The sequence below is a fragment of the Leptodactylus fuscus genome, chromosome 6 (assembly GCF_031893055.1).
Source record: "Leptodactylus fuscus isolate aLepFus1 chromosome 6, aLepFus1.hap2, whole genome shotgun sequence".
Classification (NCBI taxonomy): domain Eukaryota; kingdom Metazoa; phylum Chordata; class Amphibia; order Anura; family Leptodactylidae; genus Leptodactylus; species Leptodactylus fuscus.
Genome location: NC_134270.1, coordinates 83,977,205 through 83,991,392, shown reverse-complemented (window position 1 = coordinate 83,991,392; position 14,188 = coordinate 83,977,205). Strand labels below are relative to the sequence as shown.

The following is a 14,188-nucleotide window of genomic DNA, read 5'->3' as shown; positions in this document are numbered from 1 at the left end:
ACTCAGAAAAATAGAAGTCACTTGTGTCTGAGAACGTAAAGGTTCTCTTATCTAACATACACTATCTCCACTGTGCTTTCTTCACTGGGTTGTGAAGGGACAGGGGATAATCGTACACATCAGGGAGAGTGTGTGCCTACATAGGCAGTACGGAGACTTACAAGTCATTACTGCTCCGCTAGTAATTCTGGGTAAAAAATATGCAAATATATTCTCCAGGATGTAATTAGGAGAACAGTGCACTCTGTACACCGCCCTCTAGAGGGCAGCATCCTTAACATCATGCATGACTCAGTTAAAAAGTCTGATTAATCATGATGCGGATTTAATTGCCAAATTAGTATTTCTATTCTATTATTTAGTATTCTATTAATTAGTATTTATATTATCCCCTGATCCTGGTCTATAGTCTCTCACTCTGCCAAATAAGTATCCCTACGTTAAGCTGAGGAAGGCCCAATAGGCCGAAACAGCACTGTCCATAGCTGGGAATCTGTTCCTTTTGGAATAGAAATACTAATTTGGCAATTAAATCCGCATCATGATTAATTAGACTTTTTAACTAAGTCATGCATGATGTTAAGGATGCTGCCCTCTAGAGGGCGGCGTACAGAGTGCACTGTTCTAATTACATCCTGGAGAATAGATTTGCATATTTTTTTTACTGGGTTGTGAAGGTACATCTTCAGTTAGCTTCGCAATCACTCTACCATGAAAGACCTCTTACACACTGATATGGTTATTAACATCCAATATTCTAAGTTATACAAACATATCCAAAGGTATTAGAACATGTGAACAGAAATATGGCTGTCACAAGCTCTTGAAACCCATACTTAAAGAACTTAGATATTTTCGATACTTTATCTCAGACAGAAAGTTTGAAATCAGTGGATAAGAAGAGTAGGACACATTATTGGAGCCGGCTCCTGGTCTTGTTTCTCGCTAATTTGCAAATAAAGTTTTCCGATCCATCAAAACAATGTTGATGCTGCTTTCTTCTACCATATATGGATAATTTTCGGCGGCTTTTTTTTTTTTTTTGAAAAGCCACTTTTCAACTAGGCTCACAACAAAAAAATGGCCTCAGAAATAACAAAGCTATAGCACTGACATTCAAAATGGGCAAATTTGTATATAAAACCATTGTTTTTTGCAGTTTAACTGGCATGTGTATCTAAAAAACCACGGCGCCTTTCCTCAATAAATGGTCATTTTTAGAGCATTTTAAATATTAAAATACATAAAAGTGAGTGGCAGAACAGTATATGGTTAAACCAGCATACATAATTTTGGCTGTGTTTGCCGTAGGCCGGGTTCAGACAGGGTATTTTGGACTGGAACTTGACGCGGAGGCCGCCTCAGGTTCCTGCCCAAAATACGGGGTAACTGCGACTGGATGCTGGTGCAGGCCCATACGAATGGGCCTAGTCAGGAGGAGGGAGTGTCTTCAGGCGGATTTGCGAGATGAATCCACCTGAAGAATGAGCATGTCGCTTCTTTTTTCCGGGAGCCGTTTGTTCCGGCTCCCGGAAAAAAGAACTGACCGGACCCCATTGATTTCAGTGGGAGACGTTTTTTAGGTCAGGATTTTGAGGCAGAAAATAAATTCTAAAGGAAAGTGACAAGACAAAGACCCAAGTTGTTTTACCATAGAATAGCTAAGAAGAATACAGTTAAAGTTTTAAATTGGCAAGTCAAAATCTTGACCTTAATCCAATAGAAATGTTGTGGAAGGACCTGAAGTGAGCAGTTCATGGGGGGATATTAGATCATTTGCTTCTGTACCCCTCATTCCAAAAAAATTTGGACACTGTATAAGATGTAAAAAAAAATGTAATGTAAAAAAAACAAGAATGCTATGATTTGGAAATCTCATATAACCATATTTTATTCACAACAGAACACACATCAGAAGTTGAAAGTTAGACATTTTTCCATTTCATTTAACACCTTTAGAAATTGATGGTAGCAACGAATCTCAAAAACGTTCTATGTTCTGTTGTGAATAAAATATGGTTATATAAGATTTCCAGATCATAGCATTCTTGTGTTTTTTTTTTTATTTTATACAGCATCCCAACTTTTTTGGAATTGTATAAATAAATGACCAAAATCCAGTATTTTTTACCTGTTTGTTTGAATTGGTTCTCTTTATCTACACTTTTATGTGAACATTTTATGTAGTTTTAGGCCAGTTTATGTAGAAAAAAGAAAATTCTGAAAGATTCATTAACTTTTAGGCACCACTCTATCTATCTATCTATCTAATACCAGTGCTAGTACTTTGCTTAACTATCTATCTAAAAAAAAACAGAATGTCCAGAGTAGCATATAGTAAGCCTAATTGGGTGCACTCCTATAAGGAATCAGAATAAAGATCCTATGTAGGCAAGAGTCTCTTTAATCAATAGGCAACATTTTGTGCCAACAAGAGATAGATAGATAGATAGATAGATAGATAGATAGATAGATAGATAGATAGATAATAGCGTGGGGAAGGTAGTAGCTTGGTAGGAGAAGTGGTGTGGACCCAACCAAGAGTCAGGTACATAAATCTTGCAGCAAAAAACCCAAAAACCTGCAAAATAAATTAACCTTTATGTCAGGCACAGGATAAGCAAAATAAAATACAGCCTTACCTAGGCAAAAAGCAAAACAAGACCTGCTCATCTTAGCGCTAACTAACAGAAAATAGATTGTGGGGATAACATCTATCCTTAGGGAGAGACCACCTTCTCAGGTGTGTGGAGACTTATAGCCATAGTTGCTCCACTGCAAAGGAACATGGGAAGAATATGCAAATCTGTCTCCCAAGATGTAAACAGGGAGACAGTGCCTCTGTTATGCTGCCCTCTATGCTCCAAAGGCTTCTGGGAAGTCGGTCATGTTGTTCAGGGTTGCTTGCTATAGAGGGCAGCATAACAGAATTGGGAGACAGATTTGCATATTCTTCCCATGTAACAGAAAATAGTAACTGTACGTGTGGCTTACTACCAGCCATACGAATCAACCAAAACAACACTGTACTGTAACACAAAGCTCTCAGTGTCAGGGCAGACCCAGCCACTTCCTCTCCTCCCAGGATCTGCCCTGAAGTGCCGGCTCTGCAGCCTTTTATGGCCCAGTAACGACCCCAGGACCTACACCTGGGCTGTAGCTTATTCAAGATCCACCCTGGACCACACATATGCCAGGAGTCTGGGGCTGATATAATGAGACTCCAGCACTCTGCCTGTCACCTTCTTACAAAAAATAGAATTTTTTAGGTCATTCTTTTATATATTGATCTATCTATCTATTTATCTATCTATCTACCTATCCTGGTGTTTATAAGTTTGTAAACCCTCCACTTTTCTATTTTTCTGTATTGGGGTTCCTAAATGACATTCTGTAGAGGGTGCCAGTTAATCTAAGACCGATTTTGTCTGTCAACAATATGAATTCATGTTTTCCAAAAGCAAATGGTATATGTTTTTGTTTTTTTGTGGGTTTTTTTTAAACTGGATCCCTCTATGTGGAATTGTGCAGAGCACACAGGAAAATGGTGTGCAGGGGCGGGAGTTAGACCAAAGTAGGCAATTCTGGCTTTTGGCTCTATCATGGTTTGGTTACAGTGGCTTTTCCTGCCAAAACTCCCACAAGCTCTGGGCTATGCATTGGTGCAGATGATAGTGTTTATTGTTCCCCAGGGCACCTCTAAGTTGCAGTCTCCTGGCTGATAGATTGTGGGGTGCCCTAGATGTTAAATAAGATCTATGGCAATTTAACTAGCCAGTTGAAAGAAACTGTTCTAGTTAGACTCAAGTTATTTATGGTCCAAGTTATCCTCCACTCCAACAAGTGGTTCTGCTTCCAAGCTGTCCTCCAAGCCAGCCCACTACCCAAGAACATGAGAACAGGGAGCCATGTTCTCCCTAGGTACCCTGGACAACATCTCATGTCACTGTGTAACACGACAGGTGAGCAAAAACCAAATTCTCTCACAGTACAACCAGGGGTGAACCTACCCCTTTTGCCACCCGAGGCCAACTACAGAAAGCCGCCCCCCCCCCTGGATGAGGGGGCGGAGCGAGGGGCGTGGTGGAGCGAAGGGGAGGGGCTTAGCGCCGTTTGCAGGCAGAGAGCAGGCACGGAGAGGGATTGCTCTCTGCCTGAGCGTGAGGGGAGGCTGCTGGAGCAGCGCTGCTCCAGTGGCCTCCCCAAACCACCGGTCGGTGCTAAGCCAGTCCAGAACAGCTTGTCCTGGACTGGCTCAGGTAATCAAAAATGCCGCCCTCCCTGGGGTCCTGACATAGCGCCGCCTGAAGCGCTTGCTTCAGGTCGCCTCATGGGAGGTGCGGCGCTGAGTACAACTGACAAGTACAACTACTTTCTACCACTAAGGAATCACCGCACAATTCAGCTTCCAATAAATACTAGAACACTAAGAGTTGGTTCACACTAGCGCTTGTATTCCGTCCGCAAGGAGTCCGCATGGAGACACCCCCCCGAACGGAATACCAACACTAATGTAAGCGCTGTGCAGTTAAGCACACGGATCCCATAGACTATAATGGGCTCCGTGTGCTTGCCGCTAGAGATGAGCGAGTAGTATTTGTTCAAATATCGAATCCTATTATAGTCTATGGGAAAAAACGGTTATGTTGTTCCGGTTTCCATGGAAACCAAAGTTCGACACCTTGGATCCTCCAAGTTCCAGAAATAGCAGGATGAGGAGCATGAGGAGATTTTTGCATTGAATTCAATGGATTTTTCCTGTGTGGTATTCAACTGATATGTGTATTCGATCGAATAATCGTATTCGATCAAATAATACTCGCTCATCTCTACTTGCCACACACTGCCCGCATTATAGTCTATGGGCTCCGTGTGCTTAACTGCACAGCGCTTGCATTAGCGTTGGTATTCCGTTCGGTGGGGGTCTCCATGCGTACTCCTTGCGGACGGAATACAAGCGCTAGTGTGAATCAACCCTAACTTGAACATTCAAGTTCAGTGCAAGAACATCATAACATATTATACACATAACAAATAAACTATGCTAGGACACATTTTTTTTTGCTACAGAGGAATCATTTGCTGCTGATTAGGAAAAAAGAAGCTTTAAAAGCTTGTGATTGTTTTTTTTTTTTTTTATTCCAAGTGTGTTATATATTAAGCGTGTAACGTAAGGCCTGGTTCACATCTGCGTTCAGTATTCCATTCCTGGGATCCACTTGAGGTCGTCCCCCCCCCCCCCCCCGAGCGGAATACCAAACGCATTATAAAGTGGTGAGTAATGAAAGCAATATATTCTATGGGGTCAGTATGTTTTCTGCACGGTGTCCGCACAAATCCACATGACTCGTAAGGAAAGGCATGGATAACAAATGGACCCCATTATAGTCTATGCTTTCATTGCTCACTGCCTTTTAATGCATTCGGTATTGCATTCATGGGGTCCTCTGGGTGGAATACCAAACGCAGATGTGAATCAGGCCTAATAGCACTCCTATAATGTATACATTGTTGCTATATGTGTTTGCCTGAAGGTTAACTGCATTGTGTTTGAGTGGTGTATAGTGGGGTACTCTTTTACTTTTATAATCTTACATCTGTGCTTAATTTTTGTTAAGGGTTAAGTTTCAAGTGTGTGAAGAATGTGACAAAGTGGGGATAAGTGATACATGGCTGGACTCTAGCTATTGGGCAACTAATACATAGATGTAGTCTGTTTAGAAATATCAGGAAACTATTGTAAGTTATAATAAATATGCTGCATTTCTGTAAAAGCCAAAATAATCTGCATTTCTGCAATGTTTGGCCTGAACCAAAAAGAGGAAATTTGTACAACAATTCTTTTACGTTTTTCTCTTAATTGTACAGTATTTGTTTGTCTTCGTTTCTGCTTTATACACAGCAAGGTGCAAAGTACCAGTGCAACGAAGTCAAGTTATTTACCAAGGTCGGAAGGTCTGGGTTACAGAAATTGAAGAGGGACTAGTGCATCACTCAGACAATGTCGAGTTTTTTTGCAAGAATACAACACGAGCCTGCAGTTATACAGCTTCTAGCCAATGTTTTGATGGCGCACTTGAACCTCCAGAGTGTTATAAAGGTAAAAAGATACTGTTTTGTGACACATATATTGTGCTCATAGTCATTGTCAGTATTGCACACATATATATATATATAATACATAAAAACCAAGCAGGAAAACATATGCTCATCAATGATGGCCAGTAGAGATGAGCGAGTACTATTCGGATCAGCCGATCCGAACAGCACGCTCGCATAGAAATGAATGGACGTAGCCGGCACATGGGGGGTTAAGCGGCTGGCCGTCGTCAAAGCGGAAGTACCAGGTGCATCCATTCATTTCTATGGAGTGTACTGTTCGGATCGGCTGATCCGAACAGTACTCGCTCATCTCTAATGGCCAGCACTAGCAGGTCAGAAATAGCAAAAAATCAGGTGGTGCTCATATCCCAGTATATAGCACATTGAACTTAAAAGTAGAAAAAGTTAAAAAAAAAAAAATAGAGTGGAACTCACCGGAGTATTCTTAGAAGGCGGTCTTCCAAAAATGTCCATAAAAACGTTCACATAGGCATGAGAGAGAGGAAAATGCATATAAGGCTAGGCTACAAGTCATTTAAACATTAAACAAGAAAAGCCCGAATTATATACAAAATTCCCTCCAATAATTCATCCAATCAGGTACCAAGCCTCAAAAGTGCTGAGGAGAGCAACCAATCAGATCCTGGTGCTCTCTACCCGTCTCCAAGAACAGAACCCGCCCACAAAGTCAGATCTGAGAGAGATCCACTTCACACTTTGCATTTATAATTTTTTTTGCATATCATTGTTGGCCCATGTAAAAGTACCAATCTTATAGACAACAGGCACCCATTAAAGTTTGTACGTATGGGAAAATCACAGACCCAAAAAACTTTGAGTTATAGAACATTTTTAAAAAATTTAGACTTGTTTTCATAGACAGCACACAACCCAGGAATGAGTAGGATCATGTGCTGTATCTGTTTACACATATGTTGCAGCTGTGATGAGGTTCCATAAAACACAATTACTGAGATTTGCTATTCAGGTTATAGATAAATCCTCGCTCAAATTAAAAACTAAAAGGTGGTGTAAACTTAAACTAGACAGAGATAAGCGAATCTCTTGGTTCCATTTGTGTCGAGTGATTCGGGCCAGTGTTTTGAGGCAAACACTTTTGGTACAAACAATGGCTTAAATTGGCTTAAAACATGGTGGTGGGGGGTGTTATACACACATGGTATGTGACATCAGCACTGGAAGATGCCCACCTCCCACTGATCATTGGCTAAGAAGTTGTCAGATGATGCCAGGATGTCAGACACGTGTCTTCTCCGTATTTTCACTGTGCAATGCATGTCACATCTGCCATTTTATTTTGCCTAAGACAAATTACAAAGTATTTGGTTCAGTTAAAGACTAAATAATTTGGAATATTTGGTTCAACCAGGCTTGTGATGAATGGGTTAGCTCATCTTTAGTCTCCGTAGGCCAAGTGAAAACCATTAGAAGCTAATACAGAAAGTATATTGGAAAATCACTGCCAAACACTTTGACACAATTGCAAACAAAAATGAGTATGTATAAGCAAAGGTTTAATTGCTTAAAAGACTAACACTATGACATAAATCTCAGTTATGTGAATGTGAGAAATAAGTACTAAAAAGAAAACACATACAAGTCCCCATGAGGATATGTTGTCTTTATTAGAGATGAGCGAACAGTGTTCTATCGAACTCATGTTCGATCGGATATTAGGCTGTTCGGCATGTTCGAATCGAATCGAACACCGCGTGGTAAAGTGCGCCATTACTCGATTCCCCTCCCACCTTCCCTGGCACCTTTTTTGCTCCAATAACAGCGCAGGGTAGGTGGGACAGGAACTACGACACCGGTGACGTTGAGAAAAGTAGGCAAAACCCATTGGCTGCCGAAAACATGTGACCTCTAATTTAAAAGAACAGCGCCGCCCAGGTTCGCGTCATTCTGAGCTTGCAATTCACCGAGGACGGAGGTTTCCGTCCAGCTAGCTAGGGCTTAGATTCTGGGTAGGCAGGGACAGGCTAGGATAGGAAGGAGAAGACAACCACAACAGCTCTTGTAAGAGCTAAATTCCAGGGAGAAGCTTGTCAGTGTAACGTGGCACTGACGGGCTCAATCGCCGCAACCCAGCTTTCCCAGGATCCTGAATGGAATACACTGTCAGTGTATTCCCGTATACCCGATATATACCCCGATACCCGTTCCAACGGTGTGCCCCCCCACCTTCACCCCAGAAATACCCTGCAAGTCCCCTAGCAATAGAATTGGGGCTATATACACCCACAATTTTTACTACTGGTATACAGTGCCATTGTCTGACTGGGAATTCAAAGAATATATTGGGGTTATAAATACCCTCATTTCTTGCTACTGCCATATAGTGCCAGTTTCTGACTGGTAATTCAAAGAATATATTGGGGTTACGTGCACCCACAATTTTTACTACTGGTATACAGTGCCATTGTCTGACTGGGAATTCAAAGAATATATTGGGAATACAAATACCCTCATTTCTTGCTACTGCCATATAGTGCCAGTGTCTGACTGGGAATTCAAAGAATATATTGGGGTTACGTGCACCCACAATTTTTACTACTGGTATACAGTGCCATTGTCTGACTGGGAATTCAAAGAATATATTGGGAATACAAATACCCTCATTTCTTGCTACTGCCATATAGTGCCAGTTTCTGACTGGTAATTCAAAGAATATATTGGGGTTACGTGCACCCACAATTTTTACTACTGGTATACAGTGCCATTGTCTGACTGGGAATTCAAAGAATATATTGGGGTTACAAATACCCTCATTTCTTGCTACTGCCATATAGTGCCAGTTTCTGACTGGTAATTCAAAGAATATATTGGGGTTACGTGCACCCACAATTTTTACTACTGGTATACAGTGCCATTGTCTGACTGGGAATTCAAAGAATATATTGGGAATACAAATACCCTCATTTCTTGCTACTGCCATATAGTGCCAGTGTCTGACTGGGAATTCAAAGAATATATTGGGGTTACGTGCACCCACAATTTTTACTACTGGTATACAGTGCCATTGTCTGACTGGGAATTCAAAGAATATATTGGGAATACAAATACCTTCATTTCTTGCTACTGCCATATAGTGCCAGTGTCTGACTGGGAATTCAAAGAATATATTGGGGTTACGTGCACCCACAATTTTTACTACTGGTATACAGTGCCATTGTCTGACTGGGAATTCAAAGAATATATTGGGGTTATAAATACCCTCATTTCTTGCTACTGCCATATAGTGCCAGTTTCTGACTGGTAATTCAAAGAATATATTGTGGTTACGTGCACCCACAATTTTTACTACTGGTATACAGTGCCATTGTCTGACTGGGAATTCAAAGAATATATTGGGAATACAAATACCCTCATTTCTTGCTACTGCCATATAGTGCCAGTGTCTGACTGGGAATTCAAAGAATATATTGGGGTTACGTGCACCCACAATTTTTACTACTGGTATACAGTGCCATTGTCTGACTGGGAATTCAAAGAATATATTGGGAATACAAATACCCTCATTTCTTGCTACTGCCATATAGTGCCAGTTTCTGACTGGTAATTCAAAGAATATATTGTGGTTACGTGCACCCACAATTTTTACTACTGGTATACAGTGCCATTGTCTGACTGGGAATTCAAAGAATATATTGGGAATACAAATACCCTCATTTCTTGCTACTGCCATATAGTGCCAGTGTCTGACTGGGAATTCAAAGAATATATTGTGGTTACGTGCACCCACAATTTTTACTACTGGTATACAGTGCCATTGTCTGACTGGGAATTCAAAGAATATATTGGGAATACAAATACCCTCATTTCTTGCTACTGCCATATAGTGCCAGTTTCTGACTGGTAATTCAAAGAATATATTGTGGTTACGTGCACCCACAATTTTTACTACTGGTATACAGTGCCATTGTCTGACTGGGAATTCAAAGAATATATTGGGAATACAAATACCCTCATTTCTTGCTACTGCCATATAGTGCCAGTGTCTGACTGGGAATTCAAAGAATATATTGGGGTTACGTGCACCCACAATTTTTACTACTGGTATACAGTGCCATTGTCTGACTGGGAATTCAAAGAATATATTGGGAATACAAATACCCTCATTTCTTGCTACTGCCATATAGTGCCAGTGTCTGACTGGGAATTCAAAGAATATATTGGGGTTACGTGCACCCACAATTTTTACTACTGGTATACAGTGCCATTGTCTGACTGGGAATTCAAAGAATATATTGGGAATACAAATACCCTCATTTCTTGCTACTGCCATATAGTGCCAGTGTCTGACTGGGAATTCAAAGAATATATTGGGGTTACGTGCACCCACAATTTTTACTACTGGTATACAGTGCCATTGTCTGACTGGGAATTCAAAGAATATATTGGGAATACAAATACCCTCATTTCTTGCTACTGCCATATAGTGCCAGTTTCTGACTGGTAATTCAAAGAATATATTGGGGTTACGTGCACCCACAATTTTTACTACTGGTATACAGTGCCATTGTCTGACTGGGAATTCAAAGAATATATTGGGAATACAAATACCCTCATTTCTTGCTACTGCCATATAGTGCCAGTTTCTGACTGGTAATTCAAAGAATATATTGGGGTTACGTGCACCCACAATTTTTACTACTGGTATACAGTGCCATTGTCTGACTGGGAATTCAAAGAATATATTGGGGTTATAAATACCCTCATTTCTTGCTACTGCCATATAGTGCCAGTTTCTGACTGGTAATTCAAAGAATATATTGGGGTTACGTGCACCCACAATTTTTACTACTGGTATACAGTGCCATTGTCTGACTGGGAATTCAAAGAATATATTGGGAATACAAATACCCTCATTTCTTGCTACTGCCATATAGTGCCAGTGTCTGACTGGGAATTCAAAGAATATATTGGGGTTACGTGCACCCACAATTTTTACTACTGGTATACAGTGCCATTGTCTGACTGGGAATTCAAAGAATATATTGGGAATACAAATACCCTCATTTCTTGCTACTGCCATATAGTGCCAGTTTCTGACTGGTAATTCAAAGAATATATTGGGGTTACGTGCACCCACAATTTTTACTACTGGTATACAGTGCCAATTTCTAACTAGGAATTCAAAATGCGCAAGGCTCCCGGAAAGGGACGTGGACGAGGCCGTGGGCGAGGTCGGGGGAATGGTTCTGGGGAGCAAGGTAGCAGTGAAGCCACAGGGCGTCCCGTGCCTACTCCTGTGGGGCAGCAAGCATTGCGCCACTCCACAGTGCCAGGGTTGCTTGCCACATTAACTAAACTGCAGGGTACAAACCTTAGTAGGCCCGAGAACCAGGAACAGGTCTTGCAATGGCTGTCAGAGAACGCTTACAGCACATTGTCCAGCAGCCAGTCAGACTCTGCCTCCTCTCCTCCTATTACCCAACAGTCTTGTCTTCCTTCCTCCCAAAATTCCGAAGCTTTACAGAACAATAACCCAAACTGTCCCTGCTCCCCAGAGCTGTTCTCCGCTCCTTTCATTGTCCCTCAACCTGCCTCTCCACGTCACGATTCCACGAACCTAACAGAGGAGCATCTGTGTCCAGATGCTCAAACACTAGAGTCTCCTCCATCTCCGTTCGATTTGGTGGTGGATGACCAGCAACCCACCCTCATCGACGATGATGTGACGCAGTTGCCGTCAGGGCATCCAGTTGACCGGCGCATTGTGCGGGAGGAGGAGATGAGACAGGAGTTGGAAGAGGAAGTGGTGGATGATGAGGACACTGACCCGACCTGGACAGGGGGGATGTCAAGCGGGGAAAGTAGTGTGGATGTTGAGGCAGGTGCAGCACCAAAAAGGGTAGCTAGAGGCAGAGGCAGAGGTCAGCAGCTTAGGCGAAGCCAGGCCACACCCGGAATCTCCCAAGATGTTCCAGTTCGTACCCAGCCCCGAAAAACTCCCACCTCGAGGGCACGTTTCTCGAAGGTGTGGAGTTTTTTCAAGGAATGCGCCGAGGACAGATCTAGTGTTGTCTGCACAATTTGCCTCTCGAAATTGATTAGGGGCTCTGAGAAGAGCAACCTGTCCACCACTTCAATGCGCCGTCATTTGGAATCCAAGCACTGGAATCAGTGGCAGGCAGCAACGGCAGGACAAAGGCCGCCTGCCGTTCACGCCACTGCCACTGCCTCTGCCACTGCCTCTGCCTCTGCCACTGCCACTGCTGACTGTGCTGGCGATGCACTCCAGAGGACGAGCCAGGACACCACTTCATCTGCCTCCGCCACTTTGTTGACTTCTACCTCATCCTCCCCTGGTCCTGTCTTATCTCCTTCTCCTGCACCATCAAAGGCACCATCAGGCGTTTCTTTACAACAACCCACCATCTCTCAGACATTGGAGCGGCGGCAGAAATACACTGCTAACCACCCACACGCGCAAGCCTTGAACGCCAACATCGCTAAACTGCTGGCCCAGGAGATGTTGGCGTTCCGGCTTGTTGAAACTCCCGCCTTCCTGGACCTGATGGCAACTGCGGCACCTCGCTATGCCGTCCCTAGCCGTCACTACTTCTCCCGGTGTGCCGTCCCCGCCTTGCACCAGCACGTGTCACTCAACATCAGGCGGGCCCTTAGTTCCGCGCTTTGCACAAAGGTCCACTTGACCACCGACGCGTGGACAAGTGCATGCGGACAGGGACGCTACATTTCACTGACGGCACACTGGGTGAATGTAGTTGAGGCTGGGACTGCTTCCCAAACTGGCCCGGTGTACCTCGTCTCCCCGCCTAACATTCCTGGCAGGGACACGAGAAGAACACCCCTCTCCTCCTCCTCCTCTACCGCCTCCTCCTCCGCCACCGCCTCCTCCTCCGCCACCGCCTCCTCCTCCGCTGTTAGATTGACCCCAGCTACGAGTTGGAAACGTTGCAGCACTGGCGTTGGTAGACGTCAGCAGGCTGTGCTGAAGCTGATCAGCTTGGGGGACAGACAGCACACTGCCTCCGAGGTGAGGGATGCCCTCCTCGATGAGACGGCAATATGGTTTGAGCCGCTGCACCTGGGCCCAGGCATGGTCGTTTGTGATAACGGCCGGAACCTGGTAGCAGCTCTGGAGCTTGCCGGACTCCAACATGTTCCATGCCTGGCCCACGTCTTCAACCTAGTGGTGCAACGTTTCCTAAAGAGCTACCCCAATGTTCCAGAGCTACTGGTGAAAGTGCGGCGCATGTGCGCCCACTTTCGCAAGTCGACAGTAGCCGCTGCTAGCTTAAAATCTCTCCAGCAACGCCTGCATGTGCCACAACACCGGCTTTTGTGCGACGTCCCCACACGCTGGAACTCAACGTTTCAGATGTTGAATAGAGTGGTTGAGCAGCAGAGACCTTTGATGGAATACCAGCTACAAAACCCTAGGGTGCCACAAAGTCAGCTGCCTCAGTTTCACATCCATGAGTGGCCATGGATGAGAGACCTTTGTGACATCCTACGGGTCTTTGAGGAGTCCACAAGGAGGGTGAGCTCTGAGGATGCGATGGTGAGCCTTACAATCCCGCTCTTGTGTGTTCTGAGAGAATCCCTGATTGACATCAGGGATAACTCAGATCACACAGAGGAGTTAGGGATAGCATCCGATCCGTCACAGCTGGAGAGTAGGTCCACACATCTGTCCGCTTCACTGCGTTTAATGGAGGAGGAGGAGGAGGAGGAGGAGGAGGAGGAGGAAGAAGAAGAGTTGTCCGATGATGTGATGGTGATACAGGAGGCTTCCGGGCAACTTCGAATCGTCCCATTGTTGCAGCGCGGATGGGTAGACATGGAGGATGAGGAGGAAATGGAGATTGAACTTTCCGGTGGGGCCAGAGGAGTCATGCCAACTAACACTGTGGCAGACATGGCTGAGTTCATGTTGGGGTGCTTTACAACCGACAAGCGTATTGTCAAAATCATGGAGGACAACCAGTACTGGATCTTTGCTATCCTTGACCCCCGGTATAAAAACAACATCTCGTCTTTTATTCCGGTAGAGGGGAGGGCCAATCGCATCAATGCTTGCCACAGGCAATTG

General features: G+C 43.8%; 1 protein-coding gene across 1 annotated transcript in view; it reads left to right on the top strand.

Moving 5' to 3' along the window:
* Positions 1–14,188, top strand: part of LOC142210019 (beta-2-glycoprotein 1-like) — an 87,819-nt gene that overhangs the window by 62,668 nt on the left and 10,963 nt on the right. Inside the window, exon 7 of the mRNA XM_075279049.1 lies at positions 5,903–6,100. Coding sequence (XP_075135150.1) covers positions 5,903–6,100 — 198 coding nt within the window. The remainder of the gene's footprint in view (positions 1–5,902; positions 6,101–14,188) is intronic.